The sequence below is a fragment of the Vipera ursinii genome (genome assembly GCF_947247035.1).
Source record: "Vipera ursinii genome assembly, chromosome: 1".
NCBI classification, from domain to species: domain Eukaryota; kingdom Metazoa; phylum Chordata; class Lepidosauria; order Squamata; family Viperidae; genus Vipera; species Vipera ursinii.
Genome location: NC_139512.1, coordinates 149,924,026 through 149,946,203, shown reverse-complemented (window position 1 = coordinate 149,946,203; position 22,178 = coordinate 149,924,026). Strand labels below are relative to the sequence as shown.

Below are 22,178 nucleotides of genomic sequence, written 5' to 3'. Positions count from 1 at the left end.
TGCCAAACAAAATTTGGTCTACATCTGTCACTCCTTCATTACTACCTGTTAGATATACAGTAGTTTATCCATAGAATCAGATATCACTTGACACTTTTGGCACTGTAGCTACTAAATTGTAGCTCCATCCTTCAATAATCTCCTTTGATATTTCCAATTTTATGATGGTTTATATCATTTGGTATATCCAAGTTAATCAACACAAAGGCAGACTTGCATTTTTTTTTCTTCTTCTTCTTAGAATCTCTAGACCCCTCCAGTGTCCAGCTTTTAAAATTGTAAAACTCGCTCATCATTGTTATGAGCCGAGATAACCAAAATAATTCTCATGGTTCCCATGAGAAGCTATTTTTTTATCTGGTGAGCATCCAAAGAGAGAAAAGGGATAAGAGTTATTTTTACCATCAGATTTTTTTTATTTCCTTTTCTGTGTGGTATATTCTAAATGCTGAGAATTACTTATTCATTACTGCAGATATTTCATAATGTGCTTAAAAATGGTGGCTGTGTATGTATTCTCTTTTTATTCTTAATGCAAAGGAAATTGATAAATCATTGCACCATCTTTCTCAGGAGCTGTGTGGAATGTTATCTAGCTTCTGCTGATCTACTGGATCAGGAAGACTGTGCTGAAAAATGTAAATTGGTTGACGCAATAATCAGTCATGATGAAGGTCTGTACTTTATTGCTTCACTATTATTAGGTGTAGCAATAGGTTTACTAGGTCTTGCTGCTTGCATGGGATATGTGTGTGTGTCTCTCTCTGTGTGTGTGTGTGTGTGTGTGTGTGTGTGTGTGTGGTGTGCGCATAGGTTATATGATTATATGTATATTTACAATTGTCCCTCTTGGAAATTTTTCAATAAGCTAAAGCTACTCAGGGTCAGGGCTCCAATACTGCATTTGCTTGTCTGTTTGCTGATGTTCTTTTGTGATTTATTTGCAATTTATCACAATGAAAGTGAAGATGTAATGGCTTCAACGCTGTCTACTCTCTTCAGTCTGCCTTACAAAAGATGACAAGACTGACAATTGAGGGTTTTTTTAATTAACTGTGTTGATAAGATAAAATAGTGTCCTCCACACCTGAGACAACAGAGTAGGAATAGATATCCAAGGGTGGATTGCATACTAAGTACAGCTGAATAGTTGAAATGATAGTTAGAATCAGTAACTGTGTTTAGAATATATTTGCATAAAGTAGTTGCACTACTCTTCCTAATAATCAGTCTGGTCCTGTTTTGTTCCTATCTCTGTGCTATGAACATCCTTGGCTGTGAAGCTGGACTGTTACTAAAGGGAGAAGTACACAGAAAACTCAGTTCAATATAAAAGATGGGAAAGAAGCTATTACATCTACTCTTATTTGCTCTTCCTCCCTTCTCAATCTTTCTTTACTGGCAGATCCTCAGGGTTTTATTTCCACGTTTCAAACAGTAAATATTTCTTCTCAGCATCCCAGATTGACCAGAATTCAGCTGGGTATTAGTGAGAAAGAAAAAGGGAACAAAGAAAATTTTCATTGTGTGTGTGTGTGTGTGTGTGTGTGCGTGCGTGTGCTTATTGATATATATTTCTAAACCACCTAAACAACTGAAACTCTCCCACAATGTGAAAGTCAAAACCACTAAATGTAAGAATAAGAAAATAAATAATACAATTTAAAAGATGTACAGAATGAAGTCAGAATACACATGGCAATAGGAGTTTGATGTATGCATTTGATGCCCAACAAACACAATACCCTCAGGGCTAATTACCCTACTTGAATTATTCCATTGGGGGCATCTAGAGGTTGTCTCAGAAGTTATCTTTGGCATCAGTGTTACATTTCTTGCAAGAGATTCCCAGATAGAAATGCAAAGGAGATAAACCAGGAATGGACATTTACTAGCGAGCCATTGTAACACAGGGGAAAATATGAGAAGAGGATATAGATTTGTAATTCAGCGAAAATATAAACATAGGAATTGGCCTTAATAATCCGAGACTGTCTGTGGCTTTTACTTTCTTGTGTAATAAAAAAGATCCAGTTCAGCCACAATGTTTCTGGGAAGTTTCAGCTAAGTCAGCCTCTCCTCTGGGGAGATGGACATTGAGGCTTTGTATAGGACCACACAGATTGAAAGATCCTCTTGGTTCCAATCTACATGACAGCTGCTTTTTTAAAAATGTAATCTAGTTCTGGTGCCAGCAGCCATAACAGCCAGCCGTTCAGTAAATCTTAATCCAAACACACTGAACTGCTTTAATATCCTGAGGCTACTGTGTTTTATAGTGTACAAAAAGATTCCAGTATTGTGTTCCACTATCGCTTAAGTTATCTAGTGACAGCCTCCTTAAAATGATGTTCCATGGTACATAGAAAGATGGGTTTTATAATATACATCTTTGTTATGTTATATATAATATAATACAAACATCTAATAGATTAGATGTTTGTCTACTCTCTTGAGATCTTTCACAATTTAAGGGGCATTTCAAATTATGTAAGCTAAATTCATCAGTTCTTATATTAATGATGTCAATAGAGATTCCCAGACAAATATGTCCTTAAGCTGCCTATCAAGAAATATAATTCTCTAAATCAGAGGTCCCCAACCTTTTGGGCACCAGGGACCGGTTACGTGGAGAGAGGTTTTTCCATGGACCGGAGGGGGTGTGGTTTTGTGTGCTGCCTGCATCCTTTGGATAGGGCTTTCCTTGTTTGTGTGGACTGGTTGCTGGCATGCTGCGGCCCGGTACTGGGCAATGGACCGGGGTTTGGGGATCCCTGCTCTAAATTATCTAAATGATGAGAAAAAGGAGAACTTTTTATCTGCTATGTGAGATCACTATGAACACTAACGGTAACTTGTAGTGGTTGATCACAGGCAAAACAATCAAAGTTGCTATCCACACTCTGCAGACATGAGCTCACTTTTAATTCAGACAAACAGAATAATGTGCAACATTCAAATCAGCTGCTAGACCAACTGCAACTTGAAACCGATTGCCACAAATTGCTAAGAACATAGCAAAGCATAATTTCAAAAATGGAAACAACCCAAAAACATATGCATTCTGTTGTGCTGGTATGTAAATTTTTAAATATGGTGGGTGTGACAAAAAGTATTATTTTAGAGCTTGAGAATATTTGGAGAAACAGAAACTGCTTGGGGTAAAATAACCTTGTGAGTGTTTATATGACCTGCATATCATGTTATATACCTGTTACAGGATATTACTCTCAACTATTTAATCGGATCAGCATAATTTATAAACAAAAAAACCTAGTGTGAGAACAAATACAAGATAGCCTGATTTTGCTAAAGCAATGAAGTAAAATCTGATTTTTCAAGTTATCTTTTAAAAAATGGTTTTAATTCTGGTATTAGAAAACATCTGCATGTTTTTGTTTCACAGGCCTAACATACTACCTCTTCCACAAAAACTGGTGGTGGTGGTGGGGGATGTCTTTAGAATAGCTTAGAAAAAATCCTTTTCCCTGGGGAGATACCATTTTAAAAAGAGGGGGGGCGGAATTAAACAACTATTTCCTATTCACTTTTCCAAAAACATATCCTGCTTACTTTAATAAAATGTCTACATGATTGATAACTTTGGTGAAAGCTTATTCTGAAAAAAAATATAATGTAGGCAGGCAATGAGAACAATGCCATATATTATAAAAATACAGATAAGCTATGGTGCAATGTGAAACTTACAAATCACTTTATTTGGAATGGCTCCCCATAGAATCCTTTTTCTAACATGGCTATAGATTTCACAGGAAATTCAGAATCAATTATTATTATTTTGAGTAATATTGATGAGACATGGAGCCTCTGGTATGATTGGCCTAGGGGTCTACATTTTCAGATTTCATTCTTATTTATGTTGTCTGCTCCCTCATGCATATTCCACCTTTTTTAAAGCTGCTTGAATAAACATCAAAAGGACTGTGCCTGAGGAAATCTAGGTGAAAGCATTGATTACTGAACTGGGAATACCTTACATTTTATCTATGTTACCTTGAGGTGCATTCTTTATTCCTATCATGATTTCTTTTTAGTTATTAGACATGTGTACATGATACTATTTTTTTTAACAGCAGCATTCTGTCAGCAATAAATGGCATTCCTCTTGAAAAGGATTAGTATCTTTATAAGGGAATATCCTCTACACTGAAAATCATCTAGACCAGACATGTCAAACACAAGGCCCAGGGGCTGGATCCGGCCCGCGAAGTGGTTTCATGCGGCCCGCGAAGCCATCCTGGAAACAGTGAGGGAACGGCCCCCACTGCCTTGGCCGTGGCCCAGAGACCCTCCTTCTGCCAGAGACCCTCAGATCTGTCCCACTCCTGCCCAGTTTCAGACCCCGTCCGACGAAGCACCCAAGGAGTGAAACCGGAACGGGAGCTGGTTCTTCTAAGCCGTGTTTATTATCCACATAAACGTTCGCTCAAAGACAAATGAAGTCAGCGTTGACTTTACAGCACAGTCAACGCTGGTTAAATAGCCGGCAAGGCCGACTCCCACCACCACACCCTACTTTGCACCACCACGCCCCCACCCTACTTAAACCCCGCCTCCCATGGTCCCCTCCTTTTGGCTCCCGTCCCACCACCAACGCAGTCGGTAAGTTACCCCCCAGCCTAAGCCTCCCTCTTTTCCCCCAGGTTCCTGCCATGACTCTTCATTCCCCTCACCACCCCAGACCGCCGTGAGCTGCTCGCTAAACCCCCTCCCGACCCGCCGGTCGTCTCTGTCACTCCCTGACCCGCCCAAGCACCCATTCCTGTCCCGCGGCTCAAGCGCCGGGCAGCCACCACCCAGTCCTTCGCACGGCCCCTTCCCGGCCCGTAAGCAGTCCCTGTAGCCCGACTGGCTGGTCCGCGGCCTCCCCAGCTGGGAGGCGGCCCGCTGCTGCACCGTTCTTCTTGCTGGCCCATTCCCCGATCCGTCGGAATGGCGTGGGCGTGGCCAATCGTCTCTGGATCCCGGCAGCATGGAGAAGAGGCGAGGGAGCCTGCGAACGTCCTCGCGGCCCGGTGAGTCGCTCCGTGCGGTTACCGGGTCGCTGGGGAGGACCGCGTGCAGACCCGGCTCTCCAGGAGACGACGGGCGACGGCAGGTAGCTTTGGGGCCCGGTGGGTTGCTGCGGGTCGACGGCCGGCGGCGGGAAGTCTTGGGGCCTGGTGGGTTGCCGCGGGTCGACGGGCGCCGGCGGGAGGCTCCGGGGCTTGGTGGGTTGCCGCGGGTCGACGGGCGCCAGCGGGAAGCTTCGGGGCTTGGAGGGTTGCCGCGGTCGCCAGAGCGCTGGGGAGGGCCGAACGCCGTCCTGGCCCTCCGGGAGATGACGGGCGCCGGCGGGAGGCTTCGGGGCCTAATGGAGCGCTCTGCGTGAGTCTGGTGACGCGGTGAGTCACCCCGCGGCCGCGGCCCGTCCGAATGTCGGGCGTGCTCGGCCCGACATGCCGCCCCCCCTACCAAGGGTCCTCCTGCAGAAGTAGAAAACAGGGTTATAGCATCAGTTACTGTGCACACACCCCCAGAACCCCCCCCCCCCGGCCTGCCAGGGTGGGCTCGGTGGAACGCCCGGATCAAACGGGGAGCATGGACGTCCTCCCGCGACACCCACGTTGCCTCCTCCACCGGGTACCCCTTCCACCGAAGGAGGTATTGTAGGGCGCCCCTCCGTACTCTGGAGTCCAAGACCTCTTGCACCTCATATTGGTCGGCGTGGACTGGCCCGGGACCCCCCTCCCCTGTTGCCGCGGTAGCCGCTGGAGCAGGTTTCAGCAGGCTACTATGGAACACCGGGTGGACCTTACCCAAAAACTTAGGCAACTGTAGCCGCACCGTCACCGGGTTTACCACCTGCACCACCCGGAACGGCCCGAGGTATTTGGGTCCTAGCTTACGACACGGGACCTGTAACCGTATATACTTGGTGGACAAGTACACCAGGTCCCCCACCCGCGGTGTAGCGAAGGGTTTCCGTTTCTTGTCCGCCTGTGCTTTAGTCGCCATGGCGGACCGCTCCAACGCTTCCTTCGCCGCCCCCCAGGCAGCCGTGATTTGATGCATCCAGTCAAGCGGGGAGCACGGAGTCGCCTCCTCCTGAGGGCATTCACTGAAAGGAACGAACTCGTGACCAGTGACCACTCGATATGGAGAGAAGCCGGTACTGCTGTGCACTGCGTTATTGTATGCGACTTCAGCAAGCGCTATCAGGTCTACCCAGTCCGTCTGCCGGAAAGAAACATAGCTCCGCAAATAGCGTTCTACAGCAGCGTTGGCTCGTTCTGCAGCCCCGTTGGTACTGGGATGATAGGCGGTACTCAATCCCTGGGACGAGCCGATACGACGCAGGAACCCTCTCCAAAACCGGGCGGTGAATTGCACCCCTCTATCCGAAATCACACGCCGCGGCACTCCATGCAGTCGATATACGTGCGTGAGGAACATCCAAGCTAGACGACGGGCTGATGGTAACCCCCTACACGGGACAAAGTCGGGCCGAGCACGCCCGACACCCAGGACCCCATAGGCACCCTTGATGCGAACGATGTAGAGCTGGCCACGCCCACCCAGTAGGCCATACATACTCTAGCCACGCCCACCCAGTAGGCCACGCCCACCCTGGCCATACCCACCTGGCCCCCTGAGGGCAACCGCAATGCTGATGCGGCCCTCAATGAAATTGAGTTTGACACCCCTGATCTAGACATTCTACTAGTAGGGAAAAGATAAAGACACCATGTATACTCTAATGAAGTTTATATGTAGTCCTCAGCTTATGGCCACAATTGAGCCCAAAATTTCTGTTCCAAAATGAGACATTTGTTAAGTTAGTTTTGCCCCATTTTACGGCCTTTCTTGCCACAATTATATTTATATTTATATTTATATTTATTTGATTTATATACCGCCCTTCTCCCGAAGGACTCAGGGCGGTGTACAGGGCAATAAATACCAAAAGTACAAAATACAAAAATTAAAACAAACAATTGTGCCCGATACAATAAATTAGTTAAAATCAATAATTAAAACCCCAAACCCATCAAACCAGGCCGGCTTGTTCGAATAAATAAATTGTTAAGTGAACCACTGCAATTGTTAAGTTAGTAACAGTTGTAAAGCGAATCTGGCTTCCCCATTGACTTTGCTTGTCAGAAGGTGACATAAGGTTATCACACAGGACCCCATTATAAATACGAGTTGGTTGCCAAGAGTCTGCGTTTGGGTCATGTGACTATGGCAATGCTGCAATGGTTGTAAGTATGAAAAATGGTCATAAATCACTTTTTTCAGTGCTGCTGTAACTTTGAACAGTCACTAAATGAACTGTTGTAAGTCAAGTAGTACCTGTACTATATTCCCCCGATAGCTTTTGCAGCTTCCTTAGAAGCATTTCCAATTCAATAAATTTCCCATATTTGACCAACTTGATGGTCCACATAGACTGGCAACACCTGGACCTCCTCATCCGAGCAATGCAAAGAATAACACACAAACACAAAAAAAAAAACCCCAAGGAAATCCCCCCTCTAACAGTAGAACAATTATTTGCAAATTTTTCAGTATATTTCCAGTTTTGTTTCTTAGTGCCTGTTAAAAATAACCTGGGATGCTAGAAGGATTAAGTATTTGGGGATTCATTTTTCACCCTTATAAAATAATTATATAATATTTTGTGTTGCTTTAGTTTTAAGATGATTATGAAAATTTAATTGGGAAGATTTGTAGTAGTGTTTATTGATATTCTGTAGGTTATGCTTTCTTATTTGGATGGAAAGTTTTAAGCCTGGAAGGTAATGTATGGTATTTTAAGTGGTATAATATATTAGGAGAAGGAAAGGTTGTATAAACTTGGTTTTAGTATGTTAAAGTTTAGTTGGATAGAAGAATAGTTTTATAAAACTGATATAAATTGTTTTATGTGTGATTGAAATTAATTTGTAATACTTTTATGGGCAATATTGGAGTAGGTAATAGAATATAAGAATATAAGAATGATGTGATTATATAAAAAAAATTTAAGTTTGGAAGTAATCTATGGTATTTTAATTTGTATAATATATCAGGATAATATGAATTTAAAGCTTAGTTGGGAAGAAGAACAGCTTTAGACAATTGATATAAATTGTTTTATTTGTGATTGTTCTTATTGGGTAGATTGAAAAGTATTATCTTGTTTTTGAATAATTATTGATATGATATATATATATATATATATATATATATATATATATATATATATATATATATATATGGAGTTTATATATAGTTCAGCATTGTTTGCGTAAGCTAGATTATGATTGTTTGTATTTTTATACCCTGTATTCTCTGGGAAGTGGGGGGGAGGGGAAAAGGAGGGTGGGGTTGGGGAGGGTTGGGGAGGGTGGGAGGGAAGGGGGCTGGGGGGGGTTTCTTTTTCTTTTTTTTGTTTTTGTTGTTTGTTAAAGATAAAATGTATTCTAAAACTTTTTAATAAAAAAAACCTGATGTTGTTTAATCTTCGTAAGAACTGCTTGATATGTTTCTCTCTGAACTGTAAAATGGGTTTTTCCTCATCCTCAGATACTATGGAGGATAAATGGATTCGTTGTGTGTTACAAGGGAAAAATGAATCTATTATCACATTTCTGATGACAGCTAATGAACAGGGAAAAGTCATCCTTCACAACATAAAGCAAACAGGTAAGACGTTTAATCTTGGTAAGCTAAGAAATTTTGGTGTACACGAATCTATATCCTCCTAGCGTATATCTAGTTCTAAAAAGGGCTTTCAGAAATATGGTTTAGGATGGCAGTTATAGAAAGATTGTCCCACCTACAGGTAGTCTTCAATTTACACTGAAAGACAGACAAGACTTGACAATGATAAGGTGTTGACTTAGCATGGTGGCCATATTTCAAATTTAAACAAGATACAGAAAAGATGCAAAGACAATGGGATTTTATAAAGAACAGACAGAATTTCATCAAATATTATTAAAAACTGATGAAAACCTGATTAAGAAAATTTACAGATTTCTGCTAAACTTGAAGATGGAAGAACAAGTAAAAGAAATAATGATAACATGGGCAAATTTTTTTGGATATTTTATAGATTTGGAAGTGGCAAAAATTATGGGATAAAAATATTAAATTGACTAAAACAGTTTTATATAAAGAAAGTTTGTATAAGATGTTTATAGATGGCATATGACACCAGTAAGATTAGCCAAACTGTTCAAAAATACTTTGAATAATTGCTGGAAATGTGAACAAAAGCCAGGCACTTACTACCATAGCTGGTGGGTATGCCCTAAAGCGAAAAAGTTCTGGCTTAAGATACATACATGGTTGGAAAAGATGACTAAAATACAGATAGAATTTAAACCAGAGCTGTTTTTGTTAGGAATATTAGGAGCTAAGTATGAGGAGAATCAGTATCTAATATTGCATGTATTGACAGCAGCAAGAATAGTATTTGCCCAATACTAGAAAAATGAAAACTTACCAACTGAAGAGATTTTAATCAAGAAAATTTTAGAGTGTACAGAAATGGATAGATTAACCTTAGAGATTAAAGAGAGAGGATTCAATTTATTTTAAAACATGGGATAAATTTTACCAATGGTTAGGAAAATGAACTAGCGAGAAATGAATCTGTTATTTTGAATATATATTAGTAAGGAGAATGATATGTATTGACCAACTGATACCATTTATGATTATCGTTTAGCATATATATTACAGCTAAAGGTAAAGGTAAAGGTTCCCCCGCACATGTGTGCTAGTCGTTTCCGAATCTAGGGGCCGGTGCTCATCTCCGTTTCAAAGCCGAAGAGCCAGCGCTTGTCCGAGGACATCTCCGTGGTCATGTGGCCAGCATGACTAGATGCCAGAGGCGCACGGAACGCTGTTACCTACCCACCGTAGTGGTCCCTATTTTTCTACTTGGATTTTTACGTGCTTTCGAACTGCTAGGTTGGCAGAAGCTGGGACGAGTAACAGGCGCTCACTCTGTTACACAGCACTCGGGATTCGACCCACCAAACTGCCGACCTTCTGATCGACAAGCTCAGCGTCCTAACCCACTGAGCCACCGCGTCCCTATCATATTACAGCTATTTACTATTATATTAATTAGCGTTAACTGAACATGTGTACCCGGACAATAGTCTGTTTGCTACAGCTTGAAAATGTTATTGGGGGGCAACCCCAATGTTGTTCCCAACCCCACCCCCACCCCTGCCCCAATCCCGATCCTAACCCCACCCTGAACCTCAATCCCTACTCTGGTTCGAACCCCTTCCCCAACCTTATAAAATTCAATAAAAACTTTTATTAAAAAAGTCTTCAACTTACGACAATTGAGCCCAAAATTTCTGCTGCTAAGCAACAGTTGTTAAGTGAATTTTGTCCTTTTTAATGACCTTTCTTGCCACAGTTGTTAAGTGAATCACAGCAGTTCTTAAGTTGGTAACGCAGTTGTAAAGTGAATCTGGCTTCCCCATTGACTTTGCTGGCAGAAGATCACAAAAGGTGATCACATAACCCAGAACACTGCAATGGTCATAAATATGAGCCAGTTGGCCACCATCCAAATATTGATCACATGATCATGGGGATGCTGCAGCAGTCATAAGTGTAAAAAACAGTCTTAAGTCACTTTTCAGTGCTGTTGTAACCTTGAGCAGGCACTAAATGAAAGATTGTAAGTAAAGGACTACCTGTACTCCTTTCCTGAAAGTTTTTCTGTAGAATATTAAGTCTCTGTTTCATTTAATATTGTTAAGAAGTTTGGGCACATAAAGTTCAAGATTGATGAGCAAATTCCTTCTACAGTATCTTTCTGCTTATGGCTCCCAGATTCCAAGTCAAAATATTTTAATAAAATGAAATGTGAGAGGTAGCTTGCCTCCTAAAGCAGGCCTTTTCGTGTGGTCATTCATAAATATGGCAAAATAAAGGAGAATAAGAACATGGTAGTCAATGCTGAGCTATTGTACGTTCAATCTTTCATTTGTTCTAGATCTCCTAAAGGCTGACCCACTTACTTTTTATGTGTGATTTATATATAACTCATCCCTCCCTAGATGAATAAGGCAGCTTTCATACATGCCAATGCTAAGTGTGTACAAAAGAACTCATTGGTGTTTGAGCCATCTTTAAACAAAATCTATACAAAACTGAGAAGTTCACAGCAACTTTTTCTGACACTTTCCAAATTTTGCATTCCAACGTTTCCAGAATTCTGATTATAGGTGAAAGCAACAATTACCTATACTGTATGTCTCTTTCTTCCCACTCCCCATAGAAATAGCTGTTTATTTATTTAACAATTTTCACCATTTACACTTTCTTTCTACAGATTATCCACAATCTCCAAATATTACAAAGATTATGTTGGGTGTCTCTACTGCAGTAGTGGTCACCGGGATTGTATTACTTTCCATGTGGAAATTGTTTATTTCATTTGAAGACCGTAAAGAAGTTGCTAAATTTGAAGCAGAGAGGTCAAAGGCCAAATGGCAAACGGTATGTTAAAAAAAAACAAGATTCAGGACAATATTATTGTAGACAATTGCAAGATAAAAATTGCTACTGTACCATGATAGAGCCAATTTGGTGTAGTGGTGAAAGCGCTGGCCTAGGGGACCATGCGTCATAGCCCCATTTAGACATAAAGCTGGCTAGAATCTCCCTCACTCAGTCCAACGCACCTCACAGAAACCCTAAGACCAACACTAACCTGAACACTAACCCTGTCCCTAACCTTAATGTTGCTTTTTGGCTGTGACATCAGGGAAGTCAAAATATAACGCTAACCCCAACCCTAAACCTAATGCCAGCCCTAACCCTAATGCTCACTCTAATCCTAATCCTAACACCAGTGCTTTTTTTGTAAAAAAAAAAAAAAGGTGCCGGAACTCACACATGTCATACAACCCGCCTTGCCTACCCTACAAGGTTCCAACCAAAAAAGGTGCCGGAACTCCATTCTGAGCGTTCTGAGAAAAAAAGCCCTGCCTAACACTAACCACAACCTTAACCCTAATGCCAATCCTAACCCTAAAGCCAATGCTAACACTAACAGTAACCCTAACATCAATAGTAGTCCTATCCCTATTACTAACCCCAATCTTTACCCTAATGCCAACTCATATAATGCCAATACAAAATCTGACTCTAACCCAAACACTAATCCTAATTCAAATCCTAACACCAATGCCAACATTAAGCCTAACACCTAGGCTAAACCTAATCCTAAATCTAATGCCAATTCTAAACCTAGCACTCACTCTATTCCTAACACTGTCAGTGCCAACCCTGACTCTATCCTTAAGGTTGGCTTTTCGCTGTGACATCAGGGAAGCCTAACCCTAATCTACCATTGACCTTTGGGCCGAACTTCAAGGAACACTAACCCGAATCTTAACCCTAACTCTAATGCCAATGCTAGGAGAGAAAGAGAGAGAAAGACAGAGGGAGACATAGACAGAAAGACATTTCCCTTAGAAACAGATTTGTCCGGCTAGGAAATTGGAAGCAGAGGACAGACAGAAGGGAAGAAAAGTAGGGGACAATGGCTCCTTTGTTGCAATAGGACTGGTATCAAAGAAAGAATTCTCTGCCCTACCTCTCTCTTACCCAGTGCTTTTTTTGTAAAAGAAAAAGGTGCCGGAACTCACACGTCATACAACCCACCTTGCCTACCCTACAAGATTCCATCCAAAAAAGGTGCCGGAACTCTGTTCTGAGTATTCTATGAGAAAAAAAGCCCTGCTCTTACCCCTGAATTTGTGCTTTGTTGTGCTTTCTGGCCAACAGTGGGTGACTTGCAAGCACAGTTCACTCTTCTTTAAGCCAGCAGAACTTTCTTCCAGTTCCATGCTGAATAACTGCTTTAATGTTGCCACACAGTAGAGCCCTTGGTATCCAGTAGCCATCGATAAGACCTGTCCTCGATGAATTTCTATAATCATTTACAGTCATTCAGAATAGTGGCCATCACCATGTTTAATACCAAAATACTGGTAAATCCAAAGTTTGCTTATGTTCTATGCAAAGAACTTCCTTTGTCTATTCTAAGTCTCCTATCTGCTGTAATCAATGGCCATTGTTATGACAAAGGACAAAAAACATCCCTGTCCACTTTATGCCATGCATGGTTTTATAAACCTGGAACCTGATCTCCCACACTCAATCTTTTTCAAAGACCTGAGAGTCCCAGGTGATATAATGCCTCCAGCTGGACAGATGCAAGAACGCATTGCAATCATTCCCAAGAAACTGAATTCTCAATATTCTGCTATTATGTCTACCTCACACTTCACAGCCATGTAAGATGGCTTGCAATACTGTGATAAAACTGCTCCACACATGGCAAAAGTCAGTAGTATTAATAGAAACCAAACCTGAGATAGGTTGTTTCTAAAAAAATGAGTATTTATTTTGGATTCACAGTTGCTGTAAAAAGTGCTTTATCTTGGTAAATGTTTAGTATACATGCATGTAGTCTTTGCCAACAAAGGCCTCCAACCACACACAAGAATACCTTCCCCACATATCTAGCTACACAGCAGAAGGGGCTGAGATTAAAGAGCCCCCAGGATCCCAAAGGCCATTTTTCCTATTCTTTAAGTGTTGGCAGCTGCTACAACTGCTACAACTGTAGGGTTTAGTGACTGTGGTCTAGACCAGGGGTAGGCAACCTCGGCTCTTTTATGACTCATGGACTTCAACTCCCAGAATTCCTGAGTCAGCTCTGACTCAGGAATTCTGGGAGTTGAAGTCCATGAGTCATAAAAGAGCCGAGGTTGCCTACCCCTGGTCTAGACAACAGAATTCCTGACATTTTGCCAGCAACTTTGGTTGGCATCTTCAGAGGCAAAGTGGTCTGTTATGCAGGCACGGACTTGGCTTCTGTCTTTGTAACTTGACTTCTGACAGGTTTTCAGTGGAGCTGGTTGCTCATAGAACATCAGGAAATCTGTTACATAGACCAAAGCACTAAACCCTGAAGCTCAACACTGCCCAAGAGATACTGGACATGAAAGTCTGCACCAACTGTTGTTGTTTTTTTAATTGCTATTGCTAAGTGGCTGATTCCCACCATCCTATACCTGTTGCTTCCCAGGCAATGGTGTGCAAACAACAATGGAATGAAAAGAAAGATCAGCATCCATTTTGTGAACAATTTTTAGTGTCAAGAGGCTCAGATTAAGATTTTGCTGTTTAATTATTGTGACAGAATAATAGGAATAGATAAGGTCTAGCTACGTCCATATTACTGTTTGGTTTTAATAATTTTTAAATCAATATTAAGTATTTGTGAAGACGGTGAAAGGCTTTTTCTTACAGCCACATTATTCAGGAGATTATGAATGAATCATATCACCCCCAAAATCAGTTGGTATGTTAGGTCTGCTTAATTAAGCTACAAAATCAGATGTGAAATATTCTGTTACATATAGTGTTTTTCTTCTTTTCTAGGGAACAAACCCCCTCTACAAAGGCTCCACAACAACTTTTAAGAATGTTACATACAAGCAAAAAGAAAGGCAACGTGGAAGTCCTGCCAATGCATACTAATAATTCAAAATTATGAAGAAAACAGTTCTGGAAAACTTTTATTTAAAAAAGGAAGTTTGCTCTATTTTTTTTTCTAAATCTGTTTGAATCGATCTAGTAAAACTACTAAGTTGGTATGAAAGTTTTAAGGTGACAGCATATGTGCTTTTAAAAGTTGGAATGTTTTGGAATCAAGAAGGGAACTGAGCAGCAGTACAGGAGATTGAATGACAAAGAAACATCTGGGCTTGTAGGAATGCACCAATTAAGCATGACATGAAAATAATATCTGGTGTGATTTTGCTGTAATGAGATTTGGGAATTGGTCTCAATGACCTTTCAAGAAACCCATTTCAAGTATTCCTTCTGATCTCAAAGTAATTCAAGATGTTAGAACAAACCATCTTCTCCATCTCTGCTAAGGAGTACAGTTCAGCCAGTTTTGTCGGTCCCGGTCAGCATTTTACTGCAAGTTTAAGATACACCTTTAGAATATTTGCACCTTAAATATTACCAGATAAAGGAACAGATTTCAGTTTTCCAAGAAAGAAAACGTGAGAGAGAAAAGTGTTCTTGATTATTAATAAAATATCCAGCGCTTACAGCTGTATTCTTAACCATGGTGCAATCTTATGTATTCTGTTTTGAAGTCCCATGAAGTTAAATGAGACAATTTCCTATGAAATGTTTAGCCCTCTAGAGGAGCAAAAGCCCTCTGGATTGAGGAGGGCCATGTTGACTACAGATGAATCAAGGTGGTGGTGAGGAATATGTTGCTAAGAACATGATATGTATGGCCACTAGATTTTTTCTTTGGTATCTTTCAGATTCCTCACCCATTTGGTTCTTGTACTGTATCCAGTGGCATCTCTTTGGTGAACAGACATTTTGCCCTTCAGGGCAATCAGAATACGTACCATTTCCTTCCCAAATTACAATATATCTAATGACCCCAAGCATTGGGGACCTATGATTAATGGAGTTGCTTTTTTCCAAATATATAAGTAAGATTTAATACAGTGGGTCTTACTATGCTGCAAATCTGTTTTTTAATAACGCATACTTCTAAAGATTTTTTTAAAAAAACAGACTATTTGTGTTTTATCTTGAAGAATATGTTTGGTAATGGTGATGGGAGTTTTTACTATGAATGTACTGTGAATTTAAAACACTGCAAACGTCTTTTGTTATTTTTACTGAAATAGTTTTGACCCAAGGCTGGACCTAAAACAAGGCCAAAACATTTCCAGTACCATAATATTATTATTACTCATTGGAGTCCTTTGGCATTATTTTATAATATGCAAATGGCACATTTTTTTAAAAAAAGGAATGTTTTGTTACATTTTTTAATTTGTTGATATGTAAATTGATTTGTTTTCACATAGATTCTGTGATATAAAATGGATACAGAAAAGAAAGTCAAATATTTTGACTAAGATCAATTTTTACAAACCCTAATATGTAGAGACTAGCCTACATTTTACCTGTGCAAGTTATATGAACCAGGTGGTATGATTAACTTACAGGTAGTCCTTGACTTATGACCATTCATTTAGCAACCATTTGAAGATACAATGGCACTGAAAAAAGTGATTTATGGCTGCATTTATGTCCAGTGCAGTGGCCTCACGGTACTACTTGAGTGCTATGCAGGCACTGGGCAACTGGCAGGTACTTATGAGCACTGCAGTGTCTCGGCATCATGCGATCACTATATCTGACCTTCCCAGCTGGTTTCCAACAAGCAGTCAATAGGGAAGCCAGCAAAGAATGTCACAAATTATGATCACATGAGGTCTCGTTTAACAACTGCAGTGTGTTGCTTAACCACTGTGGCTAAAAAGGTAAAATCAAGTGCAATCATTTGATCCCTCACATAACAAATGTACCACTCAATGCAAATTCCCTGGTCCCAACTGTGGTTATAAGTTAAGAACTACCTGTAAACTATGGTTTATTACACTAAGGTTAAACATCAATTACAACCATTTGGCCACCTTGAAATTGATGTTTAAACCCGCCTCCTCTGGTCAGCTTACTGTTCCCATTGGTAAGGAACCAGAGGCTAAAAGATATAAAGAATGATTGCTGGAATTGGGTATGTCTAGTTTAATGAAAAGAAGGACCAGGGGTGACATGATAGCAGTGTACCAATATCTCAGAGGCTGCCACAAAGGAGGGGTGGGTGGGTGAACCTTTTCTCCAAAGCACCTAAAGGCCCATCAAGAAGCAGTGGATGGAAAGTAATCAAAGAGAGAAACAATCTAGAACTAAAAAGAAATTTCCTGACAGTGAAAACAATTAATCAGTGGAATAGCTTGCCTTCAGAAGCTCTGGGTGCTCCAACACTGGAGGTTTTTAAGAAGAGACAGGACAACCATTTGACTGCAATGGCACAGGGTCTCCTGGTTGGGCAGGGGGTTGGATGAGAAGACTTCCAAGGTCCCTTCCAACTCTGTTGTTCTGTTATTCTCTTCTGGTAACCTGTGGTCTAAACTGTCTACTTATTGATTCTGATTTAGGGGGTAAATGTAAATTTCCCAGAGAGGGCTCCTGTCTTTCTTTCCTCAGCAGCCCAGAGCTATCTTTCAGATTACTGATTCAGAGACATTTTGTGAAATAAGGCTGATGAGTCAGAAGGATGAGGGGGAAGAAAGCAGGGTTGTACATCAGACTGCCTTTCCTCATGCTACGAAGAAATACATTACCCGAGTGGTTTTCTGTAACATGATTATTAAGTTTGCATTTGATAAAAATAAATGCGTATGTTTAAAAACACGTGATTAAATTTATGAGCTAATTATTATCCACTTTTGTGAAACATGTAATATACATCCGTTGTATATCGTATTTCTATGCACGTGTATAGTAAGGAAACCCACACAATTTTACTGAAAACGTTTAGCTATAGTAATAAAAACTCATCTCAGACACAGAAAGGAAGACAGTAGCTCTTTACCCCTATAGGTTTTCCATCAGATATTTCTTCTTCCCTTAACTCATCCTTTATCTGTAAGCAAATCCATAAAATATCAACTTTTTAATTCTGGTATCAACAACAAGCCTGTAAACCAGGGTTGTCAAACTCAATTTCATTGAGGACCGCATCAGCATTGCGGTTGCCCTCATGGGGCCGGGTGGATATGGCCAGGGTGGGCGTGGCCTACTGGGTGGGCGTGGCTAGAGTGTGTATGGCCTACTGGGTGGGCGTGGCCAGCTCTACATCGTTCACATCAAGGGTGCCTATGGGGGCCTGGGCAGGAGTGAGACAGATCTGAGGGTCTCTGGCAGAAGGAGGGTCTCTGGGCCAGGGCCAAGGCAGTGGGGGCCGTTCCCTCACTGTTTCCAGGATGGCTCCGCGGGCCACATGAAACCACTTTGTGGGCTGGATCCGGCCCCCGGGCCTTGTGTTTGACATGTCTGCTGTAAACAGTTGCCAAAATTTGATAAAAACATACCTTATTTTAACCTTGATCAACTAAATAACGTTATACTTCCTTTTACTTACTTTACTTCCTCTCCCGGCATTCAGACCCATGGGAGACATCTATCCTGTGGTCTCCTCAGGAGGAACAGCCATCTGGAGCATGTTGGTGATCTTCTGTCCTTTTTTTATCCAAATAGGCTCCAAAGAACCACTTTACTCACTGGTTCTTTGCTGTGGTCTTCATCTCCATTCTCTAAGGAGGCATGCTTAGTTCACCATGCCTCCACTGGAACTCCATATTTTGACAGTTCTAACATGCCTCTGAATAGGTGTACACAGAAAATTTGTATATGCATGTTATGAGAAGAGTTCGTACCACCAACATCCAAGCAAAACTAAAGAAACAGCAAGTGTGAAAAGTCACCATCTCTCTCAAAATGTATTCTCAGAAGTTCTCATCTCAGCATTCAAGTATCTTTTTTTTTTGGATGATTCAACAGGATGATTAGACAACATAGTGAATTATCTATGGATGCTATTTGTAATTTTATACATATCAAATTATAAAAACAGTATGCCAGTAGCTCCAGTAAGACCATAGTGACATAAATGTTATATTACTCTTTTTAAAGGCAATTGGTGTTCTACTTGGCCATTTTGCATGTGTTTGCTAAGCCATAATGTGGTTTAATTTTAGCTTTATGCAAACCCACTGTTGGTATGTTGGGAGAGCCAGCTAATGTGAGACAGAGATGAGTTATATTCATAGATCCAGCAGAAGTATTTTTTATGTTTTATAAATATGAAACATAAGACATAGCTCCTCCTTCAAATACCACTTTGCATGCCAAAGGCCATATTCCAAAAATCTAAATATACTATAGGTGTTTAATTATAACCATTCAATTAAATAGAATGAAATATTATCCCTTTATAATTTCTCTGTGGTATTAAAAATTACAGTTTAACTGATATTTTTTTAACGACCCTTTGAACTATATGCAACACTGGAAAGCTGTATGGACCTGTTTTATACTTCTGGAAAATTGGGAAAGGGTCTTTTAAAAGACACTTTTAAAAATCTAATATTTGTTTTTTTGTAGTTCTGCAGTGTGTGAAAGGGATTCTTTTTATTTATTACATTTATATGCCACCCAATTCCCAATGGATTTTCAGAGGCCACAGACCTTTAAATATTCTCAAATCATAGCTACTTTATCTTCTGTATATGTAATCTGTGTTATATCTGTGTTATTATAAGGAAGGATTAGAATTTGGGGGAAATGAAATTAGAAGTTTGTTTGCTATCAGATATTTGATGTGAAGTCCCTATGGAAGCTAAGACATGGCCCCACACCACAAGTGTTGTGTCTGTAAATAGTTGCAAACATGTAAAATAGCAGGTTGCAAAAGTAGGTTCTTGAAGCGGGAGATTCTGGTGCAACTATTGGTTAAAGTAGCAAAGAAGCGGGAAAATAGCGATTGATGATTGGTTACAGTTTAAACAGTTCTACTATAAAAGCTTGAAACATTTGACAGTTGTCAGTTGACTTATGTGTATTGAATAAACTCCTTTCATTGTGAACCACTCTGAGTCATTGTCTACCTGAACCAAACAACTGGCGACGAGGGTGGGATAGACGGCAGACAGAGAAGGTTCAGCGGAACAGCTGCGCAAAGGCGGCAAATTTGAAAAGAGTCACAGTCAACCATAAGCGGCCGCAGCGGAATCAACAATCCTCCGAATGGCGCAAATCGGGTCCTTAAAAGAATTCGACCCAAGCTTCCCAGAGGACTGGGAAGAATATGTAGGACAGGTCGAAGGTTTCCTGCTTGTTAACGGGATAACGGACGACCGGAAAAAGGCGGCGGCGTTACTGACAATTTGCGGCACACCAGTATATCGGATCGCTGTAGGACTTTGTCAACTACAGCCGCTCTCAAGTGTTCCGTATGCCGATCTGTTAGCTAAACTAAAAGTACATTTCACGCCAAGGAGATCCGAACTCTTTTGGCGTCGTATTTTCGAAAAAAGGAACCAGAGGCCAGGCGAATCGATTCAAAAATTCGTTGCGGCAGTCAGAGAAGCCGCAGTACGATGCAAGTATGACAACTTGGAAATCAGAATTCGGGACCGAGTGGTACTGGGCTTGCGAGACGAGCATCTACAAAATAGAATAATCGCCAAGCCCACCGGCAATTTGCAAGAAGTACTGGACAAACTATTAACGTATGAATCCACCGGGTATCGCGACCCCCCCGTGGTAGCATGGCTGTGTCTGCCGAAATCAATCAAGAAGGCCTTGTGGACTGCGGGGAGGTGGACCAGCAATGGGAAGAAGACATCGCCGAGGTCACCAGACGATTTGGGAAAATGGCGCCAAAACCATCCCGAAGTGACGGGCCTGAACCGAACCGCCGAGTCCAAACCGCAACACCACAACGACAAGTGACAGCGACCCAACGGCAATGGAGAGACACCGCAACGAGACCGCGCGACAACGACAACCGGTGTGGCAGCTGCGGGGGCAACCATCCCCGCGCAACTTGCAGATTTCGTACCGCCAGATGTAGATCGTGTGGGAAGACCGGCCACATCCAAGCCATCTGCAGGGGTCGTGCACGCGACAATCGCCTACATGAAGTCGACGTTTGGCCCGAAGATAAGGTAACCCCTTACTATAGTGGCAAAGAGACCCCTAGACCGTGGGCTAAATTTCTGAACCGTGGGGAGGTGGCGCGAGTCAATCATAGTAGGAAGGGAAAAATTAATAATATTCCGGAAGGAAAATTAAAAATCATAGTCCAATTGCAAGGGGTTCCTTGCAAAATGGAAATTGATTCAGGGGCCTCAGTGTCCATAATATCCAGTGAAACCCTGAAAATGATTGAACAAATAAGTGGCAGAAAAATTCCACTTAGTTCAACCAAAATCCAATTGACCGACTTCCAAAAAACCCCAATAAAAATTAAAGGGAAAATTACCCTTAGTGTTAAATTTAAGGGGTTTAAGGGAGCTTTAGATTTAATAGTTACTGAAGGCCAGAGGACTAGTCTAATTGGCTTTAACTGGTTTCCTGCCCTGGGCATTTGGATAGGGGGAACAAACACAGTTATTAAAAATAAGACCCTCGAATCAGTCTGCGATGAATTCGCAGACGTATTCGATGGGTCTTTAGGTAAATACAAAGGGCCCCCAATTAAATTTAATCTAGACCCGTCGGTTAAACCCATCAGGCTTAAGGCCCGAAGGGTGCCTTTCGCCCTGAAGCAAAAAATCGAGGCCGAGCTCGATAAGCTTGTAGGCCAAGGCGTCTTAGAACCAGTCGAGGGTGGTTTGTGGGAAACGCCGATCGTCACACCCCTTAAACCTAACGGGGATGTGAGGATCTGCGCTGACTACAAAGCCACCCTGAACCTTGGAATGAAAAAACACGCTTACCCGGTCCCGACGGTGAAGCAGGTCCTCGCCACGATACAGGACGGCGCCATATTTGCCAAGTTAGACTTGGCGCAGGCGTACTTGCAATTAATTGTTTCTGAAGAGGCTGCTGAAGCTCAGACGATAGTTACCCACAAGGGGGCGTTCCGAGTCCACAGACTGCAATTTGGTATTGCAGCAGCTCCTGGCATCTTTCAAGAAGTGATGGAGAGGACCTTAAAGGGCATACCTGGTGTATGCCCTTATTTTGATGATGTCCTGATAGCTGGAAGAAATGAAGAAATATTAGCAGAGCGTCTGGAACAGGTATTGGAAAGGTTTAGGAGGGCTGGACTGAAATTAAAAAAGGAAAAATGTTGCATTGGGGTTAAGTCCACTGAATTTCTAGGATTTAGGATAGACAAAAATGGAATTCATCCTACCCCTGATAAAATCAAGGCAATTAAATTGGCACCAGAACCAAAAAACAAGGCTGAATTACAAGCTTTCCTTGGCTTAGTTAATTTTTACCACACATTTGTGCCACATAAAGCTGCCATAGCAGAACCTCTTCATAGACTTTTAGATAAAAAGACCCCGTGGCAGTGGCTTAACAAACATAGAGTTAGTTTCCAAACATTAAAAGACATTCTTTCTAGCCAATCAACAGTAACCCATTTTATTGAAAATAAACCAATTTATTTAGCTTGCGATGCTTCACCTTATGGTGTGGGGGCTGTTATCAGCCACTTGGACAGTCATGGTGTTCAA

At 41.5% G+C, this 22,178-nt stretch overlaps 1 protein-coding gene across 1 annotated transcript in view; it reads left to right on the top strand.

Annotated features, from left to right (window-relative positions):
- ITGB6 (integrin subunit beta 6) overlaps positions 1-15,800 on the top strand; it is a 46,800-nt gene extending 31,000 nt beyond the window's left edge. Inside the window, exons 12-15 of the mRNA XM_083350824.1 lie at positions 574-674; positions 8,572-8,691; positions 11,354-11,520; positions 14,479-15,800. Of these exons, the coding sequence (XP_083206950.1) occupies positions 574-674; positions 8,572-8,691; positions 11,354-11,520; positions 14,479-14,577 (487 nt within the window). The 3' untranslated portion in view covers positions 14,578-15,800. The remainder of the gene's footprint in view (positions 1-573; positions 675-8,571; positions 8,692-11,353; positions 11,521-14,478) is intronic.
- Positions 15,801-22,178: the final 6,378 nt, after the last annotated feature.